At 43.3% G+C, this 20,944-nt stretch overlaps 1 protein-coding gene across 1 annotated transcript in view; it reads right to left on the reverse strand.

Annotated features, from left to right (window-relative positions):
* Positions 1-3,331: 3,331 nt before the first annotated feature.
* The window catches only part of PROM1 (prominin 1), a gene marked incomplete at both ends in the record, with an annotated part of 97,332 nt that continues 79,719 nt past the window's right edge, over positions 3,332-20,944 (reverse strand). Inside the window, 8 exons of the mRNA XM_082837663.1 lie at positions 3,332-3,412; positions 10,415-10,439; positions 11,256-11,374; positions 14,493-14,585; positions 17,293-17,361; positions 17,465-17,545; positions 18,183-18,236; positions 20,138-20,230. Coding sequence (XP_082693789.1) covers positions 3,332-3,412; positions 10,415-10,439; positions 11,256-11,374; positions 14,493-14,585; positions 17,293-17,361; positions 17,465-17,545; positions 18,183-18,236; positions 20,138-20,230 — 615 coding nt within the window. The remainder of the gene's footprint in view (positions 3,413-10,414; positions 10,440-11,255; positions 11,375-14,492; positions 14,586-17,292; positions 17,362-17,464; positions 17,546-18,182; positions 18,237-20,137; positions 20,231-20,944) is intronic.

The raw sequence follows: 20,944 nt of genomic DNA on the forward strand, positions 1-20,944 counted from the left end.
GAATAAGTGAGTACAGTATATGTAAAGATTTGTGGTATCATGTGTAATTAAGGGGAAGGACTGGTTATGGTGGTTGCATGGGAAACGCAAGGAAGGAGATTGTGTGGGTAAGCAGGAGGTGGCAGCAGGAAGAGGCACTGAGGAGAGGATGGTCCTCTACCCAGGGGCCCGAGGCGATTGACTGATATGAGGCAAGAGTCTCCTGGGGAACGCCATAATCTCCACTGATCTCTACAATGGCTCAGACAGTAGCAACCTCTACTAGACTTCCCTTTAGGCATGGAGTAGAGTAATTTTAATAATACTGGATATTGGATATGAAGGCCTTGGTGGATGGCAACACAGCACTAAAGTTGTAGTAATACACCAGGAGGTGCCCTCTATTTTTTCCAGATTTAAGAGCAGGCAAAGTTGGGCTGTCCAATGGAGAAGTAGGGATAATCACCCTTTCATTAATTAGGTTTTATATAATAAGTTTTCATCTCTGAAGGTCTTGTTTTAACTTACATTGAGCCCCATATTAACTATTTTAATGGGGGCTCATTGGGTCCAATTCTATCAAGCAAAGTTATAAGTGACAAAAGCTATTTTAATTTTGTTATTCATTATGTTGCATCTATGCCCAATATGGGCTGCTTTAAGGTAGTGGGTGCTATGATCCTGGGGCATTTAGACAAGGCTACAGTTATAGGGAGGCATGTCTATTTTTCTTCTATTTTATGTTTCCTTACTTTTAAGATTACACTTCAATAAGTGGTGCTGGGAAAACTGGACAGCTACTTGTAAAAAAATGAAATTAGAACATTCTCTAACACCATATACAAACGTAAACTCAAAATGAATTAAAGACCTAAATGTAAGACCGGATACTATAAAACTCCTAGAGGAAAACATAGGCAGAGCACTCTTTGACATAAATCGCAATATTTTTTTTGGATTCGTCTCCTAAAGCAAAGGAAACAAAAGCAAAAATAAATAAATGGGATGTAATTAATCTTAAAAACTTTTGCACAGCAAAGGAAACCAAACAAAATGAAAAGACAACCTACTGAATGAGAGAAGATATTCGCAAATGATATGACCAATAAGGGGTTAACATCCAACGTATATGAACAGCTCATACAACTCAACATCAAAACAACTCGATTAAAAAATGGACAGAAGAACTGAATAGACATTTTTCCAAAGAGGACATACAGATGGCCAACAGGCACATGAAAAGATGTTCAACATCACTAATCATCAGGGAAATGAAATCGAAACCACAATGAGATATCACCTCACAGGACTTCCCTGGTGGTGCACTGGTTGAGAATCCAGCTGCCAATGCAGGGGACACGGGTTCGTGCCCTGGTCCGCGAAGATCCCACATGCCGCGGAGTGGCTGGGCCCGTGAGCCATGGCCGCTGAGCCTGCGCCTCCGGAGCCTGTGCTCCGCAACAGGAGAGGCCACAACAGTGAAAGGTCCGTGTACCGCAAAAAAACAAAAGAAACAAAAAAAACAATCACTTGAATGAATCCAATGGTTGAATTTGTCTTAGACTCCAACTTATAACAACCAACTTTTACAACAAATGTTCATGGTTACGGGCTCTGTTTAGGCTAGTTTAGACCTTTGTCCTCAGTATGATCGGAAGCCTCCTGTTACCAGTTTTCAGAAGCATTGGTGACTCCATATCACCGCCTTGTGGTGATCTTATCCTGAAAGACCACACTGGGATATGAGGAGGTTTTTTTCTTCCTTTTTGAATATTTGCATCTCTTTTCTACTTGAGTGATAACCAGACTACACATCCACATAGCACCATGTCATTGTTATGCTTTCACTGTATATTATTACATTAGATTTTTACAACAATGCTGTAAGGAGTGGCTTTTATGCTTAAAATAAAGATGAGAAAAGTGACTTATGGGACTTCCCTAAAGTCTCAGAACGCCATCCTTTCAGCTACACCCAGATTTCCTATTCCAGTTACAGTATTCTTCTCTGATAGAAAAAGACTTTTTTTTCATCTTTTTGTAGCACCACAACCCCAGATTAAGCCTGACAGCAAATGAGTGCAGGATTCTTGAAAAAAAATTCAGGAGATAGAACTGCACATAGAAAATCCTGGTAAGACTTCAGTTCACAGCCCGGGGGCTGAGAAAGGAAGGAGAGGCAGAAAGAGAACAGATGCTCCTGGGAGGTGTGGGTGCAGGGTGAATGATTCAAAGGCTGGAGAAAGGATGGGGATATATGCCTTTGCATAAAATGGTCACTATCTTTAGCAGGTCTGAAGTCTTCTCCAAATCTGATTTCTAAAACATTGATGGATACATGACTTCAGGGGAATATAAAATATATATTGTTAAAGAACAGACACAAGACCCCCCAGCTGCCTCCAGGATGGCCTCAGACTTGAGCTCTCCAGGCAGAAAAAAGTCCTTCAAAGGGTTTCTTTATGCTGATTATAAATTGCCATTGCTGTGGAGCTCAGAAACCTGCATATATTTGTAACTAGACACACAGCAAGGGATTTTTTGTGCTCACATATTTCTTAGCCATTAAACTCAAAGCACTTAGACCCCTTACCCCAATGCACTTCTCAGGCATTTCTTAAATCCTTCCTGCAGACAGTGATATTGTTGTTAAAAAGGTCAATAACTAGCCCAGTGTCCAAACTGGCCCAACGTTCAAATAAACTTTGAGTCTCTGAATGGAAGAGGAGGAGTATATGTGAGAGATGATACAGTTCAATGCCATCAGTTTAAATCCATTCATTCAATTAATTTGACAAATATTTACTGATGTTCCTAAATAAAGCTCAGACAGCTCATGTGTCTCTTAAAAGTCCTAGAGACTGTGACGTAGCAGAGTGTATAAATGGGTAATGCAGTCGCTGTTACAAATAAAGCCCCAAATCTCGGGGGCTTAACACACTGGAAGGTCATTTCTTCCTCACATGAAGTCCAAAATGAACGTTTCCACAGTCAATTATAGCCAACAAAATTCAGGTGTTGCCTCTACAGCCCCAGCCTGTCACCTTTGTCTGCTTGTAGCTAAATATTATACATTCTGTCAGTATTCTGCCTTGGACATGGCTAATGCCTTTTTCTCAGTCTCTTTGGTACCAAGTGTCAAAGGTCAGTTTGCTTGGAAGATCACTTGGATGTCCAAAACATATGTACTGTCCTAGTATTTGTCGTCAGTGGGTGAGTCAACTAACTGGACAAGGCTTTCTCCCTTCAGGATATGACTACGTGGATGCCTTCCTGCTGAGAGGCTCCCATAAAGGGCAGGTGGCAGCTTCGGAATAGACTGGCTAATGTCGAAGCAGGGTGGAGAGAGCACTTAGCAGTCCTGAGGATATCGGGCATCAGTCACCAAGTCAATTCTTGGGAGTCCCGGGGACTGAGGCTCAAAGATTGATTCCTGAGGCAGTGAAGAAAAAGTTACCCTAAAGACCTCACAACCCAAGTAGGAAGCCCTGACTCAGTGGGGCAGTTTGGGAACAGGAGACAATGTGGGCTTCATCCAGGTATTTTGTTGAGCCTTGTGTACAAAGTGACCAGAAAGTCTGCCAACTATACCTGGGGACCTAGGTAGCAGGTGTGCTCGAGTTCCCACAAGCTACCTATGCTGGAGCCCTGTAAACCCCAAGGATTTGGTGAAAACCGGCTCTCTGATACTGCGAGCTTTGCTGCGGAGTCTGCCCTTGGGGTACTGGCTTCTTGGAGACACAGTTCCCAGCAATACCCCACTTAAAAAAAATGACCCCTTCCCTGCTCCTGGGCACCTGTGGAGACCAAGGGCCTTAGAAACGACAGCCAGATATCATTGTGTCCAGGGATCTCCATCCGGCATTGGTCTCCTCAGATGTTAAAGGCAGAGTTGGAAAGGCAAAGAGATTTCTCATAAAAAATGAAAATGGAACATTCCAGAGCATCAAGCCTGGTGCCACAGATGAGTGCTCTTCACACAAGAAGGTTCAGGATCCATTGTATCTCCCTTGGTTACTCTCAGGGCCAATTTTGGCTACCTGGAGATGTCTCCCAGGAAGCCCTGACGAGGCTTGGGTCTGGTTTATGGAAGGCTCATCCCAACTAAAAACTGATGGAGTCCACTGGGTGGAAGGTTTACATCTGTGTGCCAAGGGGACTGGAATGGCTATCAGGATGTGGTACTGTCAGTAGTTCATCTGTCTTTCTGAAGGTAAACGGGGACCCTTACAGCTCTAAGGGTGAGCCTTGCCCTTTTCTGGCAAATAGACAACATGTGTCCTCTGCTGCCATCTCATGGCTACTTACGGCCTCTTCTTCTTTTTTTTTTTAAATAAATTTATTTGTTTATTTATTTTTGTCTTTGTTGCTGTGCACAGGCTTTCTCTAGTTGTGGTGAGCGGGGGCTACTCTTCATTGTGGTAAGCGGGCTTCTCATTGCGGTGGCTTCTCTTGTTACGGAGCACGGGCTCTAGGCACGCAGGCTTCAGTAGTTGTGGCACACAGGCTCAGTAGTTGTGGCTCGTGGGCTTGGTTGCATCTCAGCATGTGGGATCTTCCTGGACCAGGGCTCAAACCCGTGTCCCCTGCATTGGCAGGCAGATTCTTAACCACTATGCCACCAGGGAAGTCCCTATTTGTGGCTTCTAATGGCCTTTGACACTTAACCCCCTAACTGGAATTGCCATTCTGTCCAAGTGGCAGATTTGGGCCACACCATAATAGCACTTGAGACAAAGCTCTACCATATTTTTGGATATCTGGCTCATTTACGGTCGTAGATGCCATGCTACTGGCAGCAAAGGGCCCCTGACAGTAGGCTAATGAACACGACATTCCACAGACATTTCCAATTCCTTCTCATGCTCAGCTGGTGGCATCATCCAGAGGTAGAAGGGACGTGGCTGGAAAGGTTGCTGGACAGACTGTGCTATCAGCACTGTGGACTACCATATAGCCAGACAAGGCGAGCGTTAATGCAGCTGGCCCTCAGAGGGAGTGAAACCAGGGCCGCTCACTTCTGCATCTGCACCTCTGTGATTAGAAGCAACAACCAGGCGTCAGAACACAGACCTCCAATATCTGAAGGACAGGGTCCTTAATGCCCATTCTTGCCCTCAATGTCTGTGTGCAAGCTACTCCAGGAACTCATGCACCACTGACTGGCTGCCATCGGAGTGGGGTGGGGGAATAGGTAGTGGCTACAGAGCTCAGAGTTGAAATTGACTGAAATTAACCATAATTTACCATCCAAGACTTCCTCTGGAATTCGGCAGCCTTCAATAGACTCCAGGGTTCCATAATAGTTATAGCAGACAGATTCTGCCTGTGCAATTCATTTTCAAGTGGGGAGATAGATCCTGGTACTCCCTACTGTTCCACCTTCCCTTTCCTTTCCTCTTTGAACTGAATGGAGACACCTCTTCATGGCATCTCACAGGTAGGATAGCTTGACCAGCCTTCCTTGAACCCCCAGTGACAAGGAGTTCACTGCCTCAAAAAGAAACATGATCCGCTATATATTGAAAGCCTACCATGTCACTGGCAGGTGACATTAGCTCTCCTTTATTGAGCCTACTCAGTGCTAGCCATCGTGAGGACCATCACATCCACCCAATGAGGTGGGCATAATCCCCTCCCCATTTAACAGAGTGGGAATGAGGCTAAAGGAGCTTGAGTTGCTTCTCAAGGGAGAGCACATTTGAACTGAGGTCTCTGAGTCCAATCCAGTATCAGTCCATACTGCCTCTTGATGACATATTTAAGATCATTTAAATATCGAAATGGAGTAACTGTGGTTCAGACATCCAAAATGGAGCTGGGTGGACTTTGTGGTTGTGGTTTCAGACATGTTCCTGTGTCCCTGAGAACTTGAATTTTCTCTGAATGGTATCAAACTCAAGGATACCACCAGCATTACATTTGAAAACATTATCTGCTAGCAGCTGCTAGATGCAACCTTGTAGTTTCAAAATCCCCTCTGCCCCTCACAACACTGTATTCATTCAAACCCCAACCAATCCTTCCTTAACAAGCACCTTTACTTCTTGCCGGCTCCAATTCTAATTCCTGACCAACAACTTTATGTCACCGTGCGTTTTTTTCACCTTTATAAGCTTCCCCCATTTTCTAGTCTGGTGGAACACAATTCAAGTGCTTCTTTCTTATCAAACAAACTTGGGTCTGCTCACCCGTGTGCAGTAAAGCCAATCTACTAACACCAGCTGTGGTGAAGGAAAGTGCAGCATTTATTGCAAGGTGCCAAGCAAGGAGTCCAGGCAGCTAGTGCTTAAAAGACCTGAACTCCCAAATGGCAGGAAATGTTTTCAAAGACAGGGTGAGGAAGAGGGCTGCAGGCTGTGTCATCAGCTCATGGACATTCTTCTGATTAGTTGGTGGTGAGGTCATCAGGAGTCAACATCATCAACCTTCTGGTTCCAACTGGTCTGGGGTCTATGGGCTTGTGGGCAGCACACAGTTAACTTCTTCCACCTGGTGGGGGTTTCAGTCTCTGCAAAACAGCTCAAAGGACATGGCTCAGAACCCTGGGGAGGAACGAAAGGTCATACACTTTGTTTAATTGCTGAACAATTATTTTGTCTTGCTTGACTATTTTCCTTTGTTTCTGCATTTTCTCACTTACCTGATTGCAGTTATTATTTGCAACTTAGGGAAGGCCAAGGAGACTAAAGTTTTTCTACAAACAAGAGGCAGGCAGAGGACATGGTGGGGTAGGGGTGACTGTCCTGGCAAGGTCCTATAGGGTCCTGCTTGGTTACATCTTTAATGTGTGTCTCCTGGGATGCACTCCTAACAACCCCCAAATAAACACCTCTCTAATCAGGTGTCCATCTCTGAAACTGTGGTTAACACTCTAAAGGGCTATGGGGACTCAAAGGAACTTAAGACCTGGGCTTTGTATGCAAGGGTTTGAGATCTTGCTGGGGAGAGACAGCAAGAGTAAATACTCATTTAGAAGAGGGTGGAGAAGTGGTGGGTGTCACTGATCTGACTTGATGGCAGTGGCGTTTCAGGGAGGGAATGAAGGCGTGCAGGAGCCCCTTCTTCAGGAAGATGGGAGTGGAAACAGGCATTTCAGATGGATGGATGGTGGGTTTGGGCCTGGTGGTTAGCCATGAACATGCTCTCAGGACTGGCTCCACCTTCTCCCTTTTCCCCTGCAGCCCTTACATAGGCACCAAAAATCTGTAGTTTGCACTGGGGCTTAGCCACATTTCTTGGACGAAAGCTAGTTTCTAAATGATCTTTTCCATCAGGGTGACTTGAGGTATGCTTGGCCAACTTTATGTACTTTGGACCCATCTGGAAAGCTTGTTAAAATACACATCCGTGGGCCTCACCCTCAGAGACTCTGATTCAGGGTATCTGGGGTGGAGTCAGAATTAGCCTTTTTTGAGCTCCCCAGGTGATTCTTCTGGTCCTCAGGCCACACTTTGAGTAGCACTGACTGATACTGCATTTCATCCTTAGAGAACACCAGACAGCTATCTGGTGGTTTTAGTTTGAAACGCTGTCAGTAAGCGGTCTGTGCCAAAACCCACCCTAGCTTGTGACGATGTTACAGAGTCCAAGCTCGTACTGCTCACTGTAGGACAGGCCAATAAATCGAGACATGAGGTGTTGAGGCAAGGAAAAGCAACTTTATTCAGAAAGCAGCAGACCCAGAAGATGGTGGACTAGTGTCTCAAAGAACCATTTTACCCGAGTTAGAATTCAGGCTTGTTTTATACTAAAAGGGGAAGGGGTGCACTGACTGTTGCAAACTTTTTGGGGCTGGAATCCTTTGTTCTTACAGGTTTGGTCACAATGTTCCTATAAACCTCAAAACAGGACAGATATCATTCTCTGTTTATCTCTATATGAATGGCAAAGTGTTATAACTCTAAAGGTCAGAGCCTTGAGAATGGGCTATCCTGTATATTTCAGGCTGTAGGCAACATTCTTTTACAAAGGATGCAAAGCCAGCATGACTACGCAGAGGCAACAGAGCACTAAGGTTAGCGCTAAGGGAACAGATTCAACAAGAGAGCCAGGAGCTATGGAATCTGGGGGACCTGGATCATCTTCTGACCCAAACACTTATGAGCTGGGTGATATTGGACAACTCACTTCTGTAAGCTTCAGGCCACTTCGTTTATAATTAGAACTAAAACTGCTGACCTCATAGCGATGCAATGAGGATTACAGGAGGGGACAAGTGAAAGGCACAGAACCTTCATAAGAAACAGATTTGTTAAATGTGTCATAGGTTTCTCACGCACATATTTTTCAGAAATTCAACTGCAGGAACCCTCCCCTGACTTCCACCACCCCACAGCCTTCTGTGTCTCTCATATACTCATCAAATGGGTCGTCTTGGTTTCCACCAGTGACACTGAGCTCCTAGGAGGCTGGATCTAGTCTGTTAGCTCACCTCTCCCCCATCCAGTGTCTTGCACAGTGCTTGGGACATAGTAGATGATCAATGAATATATATATATAAATCAGATGAAATGCATGTAGAAGCTGTATCAGTAATTCTCAACCCAGGTTACACAAGAGAATTACCTGGGATACATCTCAGAAATTCTGATTTAATTTACCAGAGGCAGTGTTTCTCAACCCTGGCTGTACATCACAATCACCTGGGAAACATTTTAAATCCACATGCTCAAGCCACATCCCTAACCAGCTACATAAGAATCTCTGGGATGGGACCCAAACATCAGTAATTTTAAAAAGATCCCCCCTCAGGTGAATCCATTGTGTAGCAGGGGCTGGCATCACTGGGTTAGATGCAGAGACAATTGATTGACACGTGCAGTGGGTTATTAATGTGCTCTTAGATACAGACAAATCTTAAAGGTTAAAATTAAGAGGGGAATGAGTCACTATTTTGTGTATGTCTACTAACATTTTTTTATTTTCTGCCATTTCTGATTTTGGTAATTTACCTTAATTTCTGTGTGTACAGTGTCACTTTCTTTCGTGTCCACTTCTCTATCTCTGTGGCTATTTGCTATTGTTGTTGGGTGACTGTGTGTGTGTGTGGGGGAAATAATCTCCCCCCGGCCGCCCACCCCGCCACCAAATTTATGTTCACCTAGAACCTGTGAATGTTTGAAAATAGGTTGTTTGCAGATACGATGAAATGAAGGTGAGCTCATTCTTGCTTAGGATGGGCCCTGACCCAGTGACTGGTCTCCTTAGGAGATAAGGGGAATTGGGACACACACACACAAAGGGAAGCTCCATGTGAAGACAGAGGCAGAGACTGGAGTGATAAATCTACAAGCCAAGGAAGGCCAAAGATTGGCAGCAATCATCGGAACCTCACTGAAAGGCCCGGAACAGACTCTCCCTCAGGCTCTCTGAGAGGAACCAACTCTGCTGACGTGTTGATTTCAGACTTCCGGCCTCCATAATAGTTCGAGAACACATTGCTTTAAGCCACTCAGTTTGTGTGATGTGTTACAGCCGCTCTAAGAAAATACTACAGAGACTTCATTGACATCTGTAGTTTAGATCTATTTTTCAATAAGAGGATTAGAGTCATAATTCTGAAATCATTCTTTTATTGTTCACACACAGATTTGCTGTTTTCTGGACTTTGTCTAACTAGGAGTCGAAGTTTCCATTGGATGAAATGTGCCCAAATTCCTGTCTTGCTCCAAAGGCTAAACTGGGAATTCATGAATGTTTTACATATTTAAATTTTCATAGAAGGCTCAGATGATTAGAGCAAAACTTCTAAAAAATAGGCGTGTGCGCTTTCCACTCTTAGGCCGGTCAGTGCATACTCCGTGTGACCTCACTGAACTCCGTAAGCTCCTGAACAGAAGGTTTCTTTCCCAATATTTGGAGATGCTGCAGGTCATGAACTCATGCAGTTGGAGCTGTTTAAAAACTTTGTTCAGTTTGTCTGGGTGCCTCAATGTCTACGAGAACCAATATTGGCATTTTCCACACTGGAAGCTTGATGTCTACGAGAACCAATATTAGCATTTTCCATACTGTAACAAAAATAAATGCACCAAAAACACCATGTTATTTCTAAGATGAAGCATTTACATCATGGATTACAAAGACAATGTAATGGTCGTAAAAAGTATATAACAATTTGTTAAATCTATAAAGAAAGTAAAAAAGTATATTTACATTTTCTTCCCTTTAAAAAACCAAAGATCCAAACAAACATTTTATATAGTAGTAAATTTAACATAGACGATTTTCATTCATTCAACAAGGATGTCTTTGGTATTCTCCATGTGCCAGCTCTCATTTTAAGAGGCAGCAGCATTTATTTTCATCCGGGCATATTTTTTGTTGTTATGTAATTTAATGTTATTATTTTAGTTTTAAAAGTTTGTCATCTAATAATAAAGCCCTCCCCAGTCCCACCTTATAAATATGGCTTAAAAAAGAAAAGGCTTACTTTTTTCATGGGTATAGTTTCAACACTATAAAACACAAAAAAGGAGATAAAATGATTTTTCAATTACAATTACAGCTCAACAGCTGCATCCCCCACCTTTTTACTCTAATACAGATGCTGAAAAAGCAAATTCAGGAGAAACACATATTAAGACGGAGGTAAATGAAGTCAGAATGAACACATTTTGAATACAAGTTCACCAGGCACAGAGTGAGGGGTGGACCACGGAGCCAAAATGAAAACTAGTAAAAACAGTTATAAAGTAAAGTGCCAAGTCCCTGAGACAGAGGAACTGCAAACAAGAAATAAGAAGGCTGATTAAGGAAGCTGAGACGATTAAGCAAGGGGAAAAAAAGTTAAAATAAGCATAAGAAAACCAGTATAAAAATTTCATCTGAATAGAGATGACCTATTACACTAATATGTATAAAATGGATAACTAGTAAGAACCTGCTGTATAAAAAAATAAATTAAAAAAAAAGAATGTCATATAGTTGTAATCATAAAATAAACTGGGATTGACATATATACACTAATATGTTTAAAATGGATAACTAATAAGAACCTGCTGTATAAAAATATAAATTAAAAAAAAAAGAATGTCATATAGTTGTAATCATAAAAAAAAACTGGGATTGACATATATACACTAATATGTTTAAAATGGATAACTAATAAGAACATGCTGTATAAAAATATAAATTAAATAAAAAAGAATGTCATATAGTTGTAATCATAAAAAAAAAAAAATCAAGTTTAATCGCATCAGAGCCGCTCTTTAGCAAGTGCTCAGAAGGTAGCGCCACTTAGAAAATGATTCCCCAGCCTCTTGTCTACTTACTCATCGTCATATACATCTTCAGAATCCATTCGACGGTAGTACTTAGCCAGCTTTACGGCAAAAATGATAGCCGGAAGTAAAAATGCGGTAGCTTTTCCTATACCAAACCAAAACAAATTCTGCGGGGAAAAAGGAAAATCATGAGGATTAGATGCTTGAAGATGGGAAATGGAAAACAACACTGGCTTGGGGAAAATAACTTTATTTTGCAGTTTTTTTAATGGATTCTAATTTTGTGAACTTAAGATGAGCTGGCCACTGTGTGAAGTGCTACCTATTATTATAATTCATTCCATCTTTCTGAAAACCTTGAATAGATCCTATTGTCATACTTATTTTATAAATGAGGAACAGAGGCAGCAAGTGCTGAAGCAAGGTTTAGCATCTAAGACACCCCCAAACAACAGCTAACCATCCCACTAGATGGCCCCCAGCTTTGAGGCCAGCCATAAGAGCATGGACAGCCTGCAGGCCTGAGCTCAGATCCTTCTCTGAGTTGTTTTGATGTGAGGGTTGTTCATTCAACTTCCTGGCTTTGCTCTGCCTCTGAAAAGTGGGATTGGCAGCATCCTCATCCCATAACACTATTGTGTGAAGAAAACAGATGCAACGCTTGGTACATAACGATGCCCCCAACAAACGTCCCATGATGAATTTAACCAATCTTTAAGGATGGTCATGGGCTGAATTCAACCCTGTTCTGCCTAAAAAACAATGTTAAAGTATTTTTTAGAAGACAGCTGTCTATACTCCTAAGTCAGATGTCACACAGAAACCTGGCTTTACGTCTTTTCTCTAAAAGTCTCAAGTCGGAACTCGTAATGCTGAGCCCTCGTTCCCACAAGGCAACATCAGCTGCGGCTGAGTGATGGTTCTTCCTTCAAGAGGGGTATCTGTCCTCAGTCTGTTCAGGCCATACCACTGGCTCTTACAGGGGTGATACCCAACATTATTTAACCTGACCCACCAATCAGAACAGAGATGGCTGTGCACAACCAGTATGGCTCTGTGGGTACCAGACACTAGCCAGCGTCTGGTCTTGGCCTGTTTTGTAAATCTACAACCTTCCAGATCCTTGTGGAGGCTCAAGTCTGTGGCCCCTGCCTTAGGATAACCCTGTAACACTAGAGCAGCCCTCCCCAGCCCACTGGGAGGTAAAAGGCAGCTCGGACATAAAAACAACCGCCCAGACCCTCATGTCTCAGCCACTGCGCATCTGCTCTGTTCCTGGTTGAGTTTAGCGTTGGACAGAGAGGCATCACTTGGCCCAGAATTTTCAGTAAATTTGTTCTCCTTTCCCACATATTCTTTTATTGGTAGATTTCTACACTTTCAACCTTGTTTTGAGAGGCTTAGTGCTTTATGACAACCATTCTTTTCCTTCTGGGTACAATCAAGGTATAAAAGAAACATGTTTGCCAGCCAGGAGTCTATTTTCCTGGCTGAGCCAAAGGCCAGAGCTCTTCCTTACTCTTTAAACCACCTGCTACAAAGCTCTAGCCTACAGTCTTCCTGAGCATCCTTCAGGCCTCCCCTCCAGTGGTCCCCGATGGTTTTGGAGAGGCACCTGCTAGTTGGGTGATCTGACTGGCTGCGGCAGGCAGTGGAGACTGGGCACAAGGAGAGCAGTTCAGAACGAACCAGACTAACTAACCTAGGGCTCCCCTAATGAGGGCTTTACTCAAAGCCCTCAGCAGGGGCTCCAAGCAGCAGACAAAAGGGTACAAAGTCAGGAGGGGAGGGAAGCAGCCAGGAGACCAAGGCGGGGGATCTGCATGGCTGGGAAAGTGTGAGGATCATTTCCATCCAGGTACAAAAGTCCCTCCCAGAGAGACAAGTGATAATGGAACAGAGAGATGGACCAATAGAGCACTCTGAATGTACTGTGACAGGCAGCTGTCTGATCATCCTTACGGCCTGTGCCAGACAACTCCAGATGACAGGGTCACAGCAGTGAACACGCAGCTCCTGCTCACGGAGTTCAGAGTCTAGTGTGTGTTGCGGGGGACAGGTCTTACCAAAGAGCCACACCAATGTACAATACAAACAGCAAAAACGTCTCTACAGGAAAAGCAGAAAGTTCCATGGGAGTGTACAAAAGGGAGCCAAATGTAGTTGGGAAGATCAGAAAAACCTTCCCGGAAAAAAAGATATGTTTGAGCTAGGACCCGAAAACAGAATAACAGCTAATAACAGCGAACATTTATGGAGTGTGTTAATGTACCAGGAAAGGTGTTAAGGGCTTTCCATGTAGTCTTTCTTTGAACCATCAAAACAACCCTATTAAGGTGAAGAAACTCAGAAAAGATAAATAATTTTTCCATGTCATGGAGTTCAGAAAATGTAGAAGTGGAATTTGAATTCAGAGTCTGTGTTCTCAACCATTATATTATAAGACCTAGAGGAGTCAGCTAGGTGGGATATGGGTGTAGAGGGGAAGAATGAGAGAGAAACAGAGGGAGAAGGAGCTTGTGTCTAATTTCTAGGCAGCGGAACTGGCATATGAAAAGGCCCTGGGGTGGGGAAATCTAGATTTTTTTTTTAACATCTTTATTGGAATATATAAAGAGATGAAAGAAAACACTGAAGCACAGAGAGAAAAGTGATCAAATAGTCCAAAATGTGCCAATGGGCAGGTACCCAATCATGCAGGGCCTAGAGCATGACATTAAGGATCCTGATCCTTCCCGTGATATTAACAGTGAGCCACTGAGGTGCTTTAAGTGAAGGGAATGAGAGGATTGACTCATAGAGAGAGTCAGTGTATATCGAGGAGTGAACAGAGCTGAGGAATAAACTTGGTTGACTGGAACTTACCAGCCCAATGGTAACATCTTAAAGGGCTGTTAACTCAAAAATTAAACTAAGTTTGCTATAGCTTTAGGGTTACATATATAGCTGCACTAAGAGTCCTTTGGAATATTGGCACTCTGCACACCAGTGATGTTCCTTTCTAATTATTTCAGACAAACAGTTTTCTTCATGAGGGTCTCTTGACTTCTGTAAATAAAATTCAAGTAAGGAGTGAAGATATGCAGCGAGGACTTTGACTTTTCTAGCTTATTAGTGTCAGAACACATTCATCTACATTTTAGATCTTAGGTCTTGGATTCTACAGCTGTAACAGACCCAAGCAGAAACCTATTTTATATTATAGTGTGAACTACCATCTGAAAAAAAAAAATCAAAGATAATGAGTTTACTGTGTTTTCTTCTTTTGAAGGATGAAATTCTTACCAGGGGGTCAATAATGTAGCTGCACAGAAAGACATCAATAGCCGAATCTAGAGCGGTGGCCACTGGTTTGCAGGCTGCCATTTGCTCAGTGATCTATGGGGGTAAGAAAAACAGGCAAACTTAGATGGAGCCACACCCACAAAATTCCACAAGAATAAAATTAAACACCCTATTCCCTTCTGGCCTGTTCACAGAAAGAATCCTTAGGCCCTCTGGATATGGAGCTGATGGCTGATTTCTATGGATGAGTTCTACGACATAAAAAAGTATGTACTTGAAAGGAAGACGCCGATTCTCTCTGAGCCTCGGTTTTTAGTTCCCTGGTTTGTTATTTGGAAAAGTATCTTGCTGGACTCTGCAGAGACTTAAAGAGTATATGTGGTCAGCACAGTGCCTCAGTCTGAGTTTCTTACCCGCCCCCTTTGTAGTCTGACAAAGGATATGGGAAGAAAGTGGAAAGTTAGGTAATGAATAAGTCTACATTTTAGAACAGGGGTTGGCAGACTTTTTCTATAAAGGGCCAGAGAGTAAATATTTTAGACTTTGCAGGCTCGGCTGAGATGTATCTGTCGCAACTGCTCCACTCTGCCGTGGTGGGGCGAAAACAGCCACAGACAATATATGAACAAGTGGGTGTGGCTGTGTGCCAATAAAACTTTATTTACAAAAATGGCAGGACCTGCTGACCTCCGTTTTAGAAGACAGAAAGCAAAGTACTCATTGCTGAGGTAAGACTAAACAAGTTTAATGAATCACAGACAGATGCTCCAATCCCATTAGCTTAAGAAAACTATATTCATTCATTCAAACAACTCTGGAGTAAGTACAAGAAGCTAGATGCTAGTTCCTGGGGTGGGGAGTGCGTCTTATTTCTTTTCCTTTATTGGTTGGCTCACCTCCCCCTTTTCTTCCACCTCTACCTTACAAGGCAGCCCACATTAATAACATTAAGTTTCTCCAAGCTCAAACAACCGTATACACTCTCTTTATAGGCTTTTTCACTGTTAGTTTTATAAGAAGTGGGGTAAGGGTACACATGGGTCAGTGCAACAGGATAGAAAGCCCAGAAATAAACCCACGCACTAATGGTCAATTCATCTATGACAAAGGAGACAAGAATATACAATGGAGAAAAGACAGTCTCTTCAATTAGTGGTGCTGGGAAAACTGGACAGCTACGTGTAAAAGAATAAAATTAGAACATTCTCTAAGACCATATACAAAAATAAACTCGAAAGGGATTAAAGACCTAAATGTAAGCCTAGATACTATACAACTCCTAGAGGAAACCATAGGCAGAACACTCTTTGACATAAATTGCAGCAATAGTTTTTGGATCCCTCTCCTTAGAGTAATGGAAACAAAAGCAATAATAAACCAATGAGACCTAATTAAACTTAAAAGTTTTTGCACAGCAAAGGAAACCATAAATAAAACAAAAAGACAACCTATGGAATGGGAGAAAATATTTGCAAATGATGTGACCAACAAGAGCTTAATTTCCAAAATATACAAACAGTTTATACAGCTCAATAACAAAAAAAAACCAAACAACCCAATCCAAAAAGACAGAAGACCTAAATAGATATTTCTCCAAAGAAGACATACAGATGGCCAACAGGCACATGAAAAGATGCTCAACATCGCTCATTATTAGAGAAATGCAAATCAAAACTACAGTGTGGTATTACTTCACACGAGTCAGAATGATCACCATCAAAAAGTCTACATATAGGGCTTCCCTGGTGGTGCAGTCGTTGAGAGTCCACCTGCCAATTCAGGGGACACGGGTTCGTGCCCTGGTCCAGGAAGATCCCACGTGCCGCGGAGCGGCTGGGCCCGTGAGCCGTGGCCGCTGAGCCTGCGTGTCCAGAGCCTGTGCTCCGCAACGGGAGAGGCCACAACAGTGAGAGGCTGGCGTATCACAAAAAAATAAAAAGTCTACATATAATAAATGCTGGGGAGGGTGTGGAGAAAAGGTACTATAATTCTCCATCGGTTGCGTGTGCCACTGGAAACTTCACTCTGCTTCTCCACTTCTCTCTACTGATTTATTCATGGAGACTTAACTTTATGGACTGAATTTTGTCCCCCAAAGGTTCCAATGTTAAAGTTCTAACCTCCCGTACACAGAATGTGACTGTATATGGAGATAGGGTCTTCAAAGAGGGAATTCAGGTAAAATTAGGTCACTAAGATGACTCTAATCCAATAGGACTGGTGTCTTTATAAAAGAAATCTGGACACAGACACAGAAGGAAGACGACGTGGGGACACAAGGGGAAGACGGCCACCGACAAGTCAAGGAAAGAGACCTCAGAAGAAACCAACCTGCCGACACTTTGACCTTGGACTTCCAGCCTCCAGAACTGTGAGAAAATAAGCTCCTGTTGTTTAAGCCCCCTAGTCGACCAATACACCGATGACATAGCAGGTTCAGTGCTGCCCAGGGCGTGTACAAACCACGGCTGCAAATGGACTCTAACGTAAGGAGCTCACGGTTTGCCAGGGGAGACACAGTCGAGGAGACCAGAATCCCTCCAGCAATGAGCAAAGGGAACCGGGGGAGAATGCAAGGGGCCTGCTGTCCGCGGTGGGCAGGCCCGGGAAGCTGCCCAGCGTGGACACACTTATGCTGAGTCTTATGGTGCCTCCACTTGTGGCTCCTACATTCAAGGTCCTTTTACTTACCTTCTGTCTAATTTCTGTGAATTTAATTTGATTTCCTCCTGATTTTATTCTAGAAAATGACTCTCCCAAGACACAGCCCCCTTATGTTCATCAACAATAAACCACTTACAGAGATTTTGACCCACTGCAGATAATGTTCAAAGTAGCTGATTATCGTATTCCCATACTTCTTACTTTCCTGGAAAGACATCAAAGAGTAATAAAGCCATTAAAATGACTCTACCATCCTCTGTGATCATGCAGTTATGGTCACACACCCACTTATTGGCATAACCACTTACTTCAGCAATAATTGTGGAGATTCGGTTTGTGATGAAGTCCTGAGCAGAATCCAAAAAGCGAATGATATTGGCCACTTTCACCTGGAAAACACAGCAACGGTCGACACGGTATCAAGTGATAAAAGAATTTCATCAGACAGTTTGCATATTGATGCGAGTACTGTTAACTCAGCCCCACACCCCTATGACTTGCTAGTTAAGACTCTACTAGCTGTTCATGATTGGTGACACCTTCCCTGGCTTGGCTTCCCGGGAGACGTTTCTCCAAAGAAGACATACAGATGGCCAACACCGTCCCCACCCCATGACGATGAGCTTGGCTCTGTGACTTGCTTTGGCCAATGGCACACAGATGGTGGGTGGCACTGTACTGGTTTTCTAGTGAGAGTGAAAGTTTGTGTGTGGAAGGCACTGAGATTTGGAGGTGGTTTGTCAAGCAGAATTATCTCTGTAAAAGTGACCGATGTACCACCTACACTTGCATCCTGCACATCCAAAAACAGCTTTCTCCTGTGTACATAACATGCCAGGATGCGGTCTTCATTTACAGAAGTCCTTGTAGAAAGGAGAGAGTGGGAAAACCCAATCTGGTGTTTAAAATGGGTGGATAACTGAGACTTGATTTTACTTAAAGTACCTGCAAAACCCAACATCTCTGAAAGTCTGTGTGTGCTTTTGTAACAAGACCCCAAGACAGAGAAAGAAAACAAATCCTTACCCCCAATCCACTGCTTTTCTGTTGAAGCTCCTTCAATTTTTGGTGCACAGCACTCTGGTGAATAAACACAGATCATATTTCCTGACCTGTAACGTGAAGCTGCAAGATCACATGCTTTGTATCCCCCCAACCCATAAGTCAGCCATCAAATCCGACTTTACTCTGTAATAGTTTCATTCGAGAAAAAACAACAGACACGAGGAACAATAAGTACCTCACATATTTGGGTATAAGAAAAGCTGAAGAAGAAAATTGGGATACATATTCTAGAGCTTCAACGGGCAGCACACCATGTGTAAGGTAGCCACAAAGCTCTTCTGAATCAGGTTTGCTCAAAGTGGCAGGCATTGTTTACAGTAAAACCTGTTCAACAAGAGTGGCTTAATTTGCACGGTTTAGATGAGGAATTGGCAAACTTTATCGGTTAAGGACCAGATAGTAAATACTGTAGACTTTGGGGACCATACCCTGTCCTAATCTCTCAACTTTGCCCTTGTAGCCAAAAGCAGCCACAGATCGTCTGTAAACTAGGTGGGCCTGGCTGTGTTCCAGTCAAACTTTATTTGTAAAAACAGGCAGCAGAGGAATTCCCTGGTGGTCCAGTGGTTAGGACTCTGAGCTTCCACTACTGGGGACCCAGGTTCGATCCCTGATCAGGGAACTAAGATCCCGCATGCCGCACGACGTGGCCAAAATAAAAAAAAAAAGTAAGTAAATAAATAAATACAGGCAGCAGGCTGGAGGGGGCCCACGGGCTGCAGTGTTCAGGGTCACAGTTTGCTAACCTCTGGTTTAGATTGTAGGTCACATCCACAGAACAACTTGCCTAATTGTAGGTTGCCCCAGCTCTGAAAAGGCCGAGGAGTCCTGTGTCTACTTGAAGGAAAGCATTTAAGGAACATGTCAACACCAGCTTAAAATGTTAACATATTTGTGCTAGGCATAAAGTATAGCAGAGAGAGAACTGTGGGGAGTGCAGCACACCATGTAAGAAAATTGTAGAGGAGGACTTTGTGAACACTCCACTGAATTAGAAAGGCAGGAGGAAAAATGAAGAGAGAGATGGTAAACACTAGTTCTAGAAGATTCTGAAGGTGGAGTCAAATGGACGAATAAGCTTCTTCAAACCTCAGCAGGCTGACTCTGTAACCTGGTTCCCACGCAGTCTTCCCCTTGACGACTGCAAACATGACCCTCCCACATGCAAGCATAGTAATAATGGCTCCTTTTTGCAGAGTCCCTCTGGGAGGTCAGATCCTTCATGTCCAAGAGCCAGCTAACAGTGAGGCAAGGACCCTTCCCGCCATTTTTAGATGAGAAAACCAGAAGCCACAAGACTTCGGAGAGGCAGAAGCAAGATTTGAAATCAGGTCGACCTGACTCCAGAGCCCATGTTCTTTCTCTGTTACAAACTGCCTTTCTGGCATTGAGGAAAGAAGCCAGAAGGCCGAGAGGAAAGAAGAGACAGGAAGAGTGAGAAAGCTGGACGGAAGAGAGGGGCAAAGGACATCGGAACAGGGAGTAGAGCTAAATGAACGTGGAAAGAAAGGACATCGCCTGGCCTCACATATTTCATGGCAGGGTGTGAAGACAGAGAGTTTGATAATGATAAACTAAGTTAGAGTGAGTCCAGCACTTCCGCTGCTGCATGGCTTAGGGGAGCCTGTTTAAGGCCATGGAAACGAGAGAAAAACAGAGGAGGCAACCACATTTTTAAAATAACTGTTCACACTCAAATGCAAAAAGGCAACAAAGAGGCAGAAAATCTGTGGTGAAAATTGAAAATGTGTCCTCTTCAAAGCCCAGCTACTATCATTTATTTAAAAAATAGCTCAGTTTCTTAGCCTGAGGTCAACCAACTTTGACCTACGCGCGACATATCAATATATCATTAGGCTAGGTGAAACAGAGTTTGCCCAGGTCACAGCGAAATATCAAAGGTTGTTGATTGTTACCATTAATTTTTGCAAAGGAATGATTTCGTCACGATGAATATTTCTTAAGATTCCTGCATTATTTTTCAGGGTCTGTTTCAAATTTCCTGGGGGCTACAAAGAGAATAAAGTAAATAAATATTAGTACCTGTTTCCAGACTCTGGAGCACTCTCTCTAATCAGGACAGAAGTATGCAGCCCTTCTTATACGATGACGAACTTGGAGGGACGGTGCCAAGACACCCTCCTCCTTCAAACCATGAACTCTCAGCAATAACCCACCCGCATCGGTTCTTTCTGAGTGCCTGAGGCTGCCTTCTCTCTCTCTCTCTCTCACTTCACCATATAAAGCCACTGTAAAGCCGCTTTCCAGTAGCTATAGCTCCATTTTACAGATGAGAAAACCAAGGCTCAATCAACTGAGAAATTTTATTTAACCCACACTTACATCGTTTTTAGTATAGTAACGCCTAACAAGCGTTACTACTGCCTCCATTTAGCAGATGAGGAAACTGAGGCACATAGGGGTGAAATATGGTTTCTAAGTTCCCACAGTTAGGAAGAGGCTGACTCAGGATTTAAATCCTGGTCTTCCCCCAGAGTCCAGGTCTGCCGCTTTGTGAAAGGGACCAGTTACAGCCATTAGTCACCAACCAGCGGAGAAGCTGGTAATGGGGAAGCGTATGGGGCTTGGATGGTGTCTTTGCCCTCCCTTATCCGCTCATTATTGGCGATGCAAAGCACCAAACGGGATGTCCCTCCCATGTCCTCAGTTACCATTCCCTACATTGCAAGAAAATGTGCGCACAGGTGTTTGGCAGTGGAGGG

This window comes from Leucopleurus acutus (assembly GCF_964270905.1).
Source record: "Leucopleurus acutus genome assembly, chromosome: 4".
Lineage (NCBI taxonomy): Eukaryota > Metazoa > Chordata > Mammalia > Artiodactyla > Delphinidae > Leucopleurus > Leucopleurus acutus.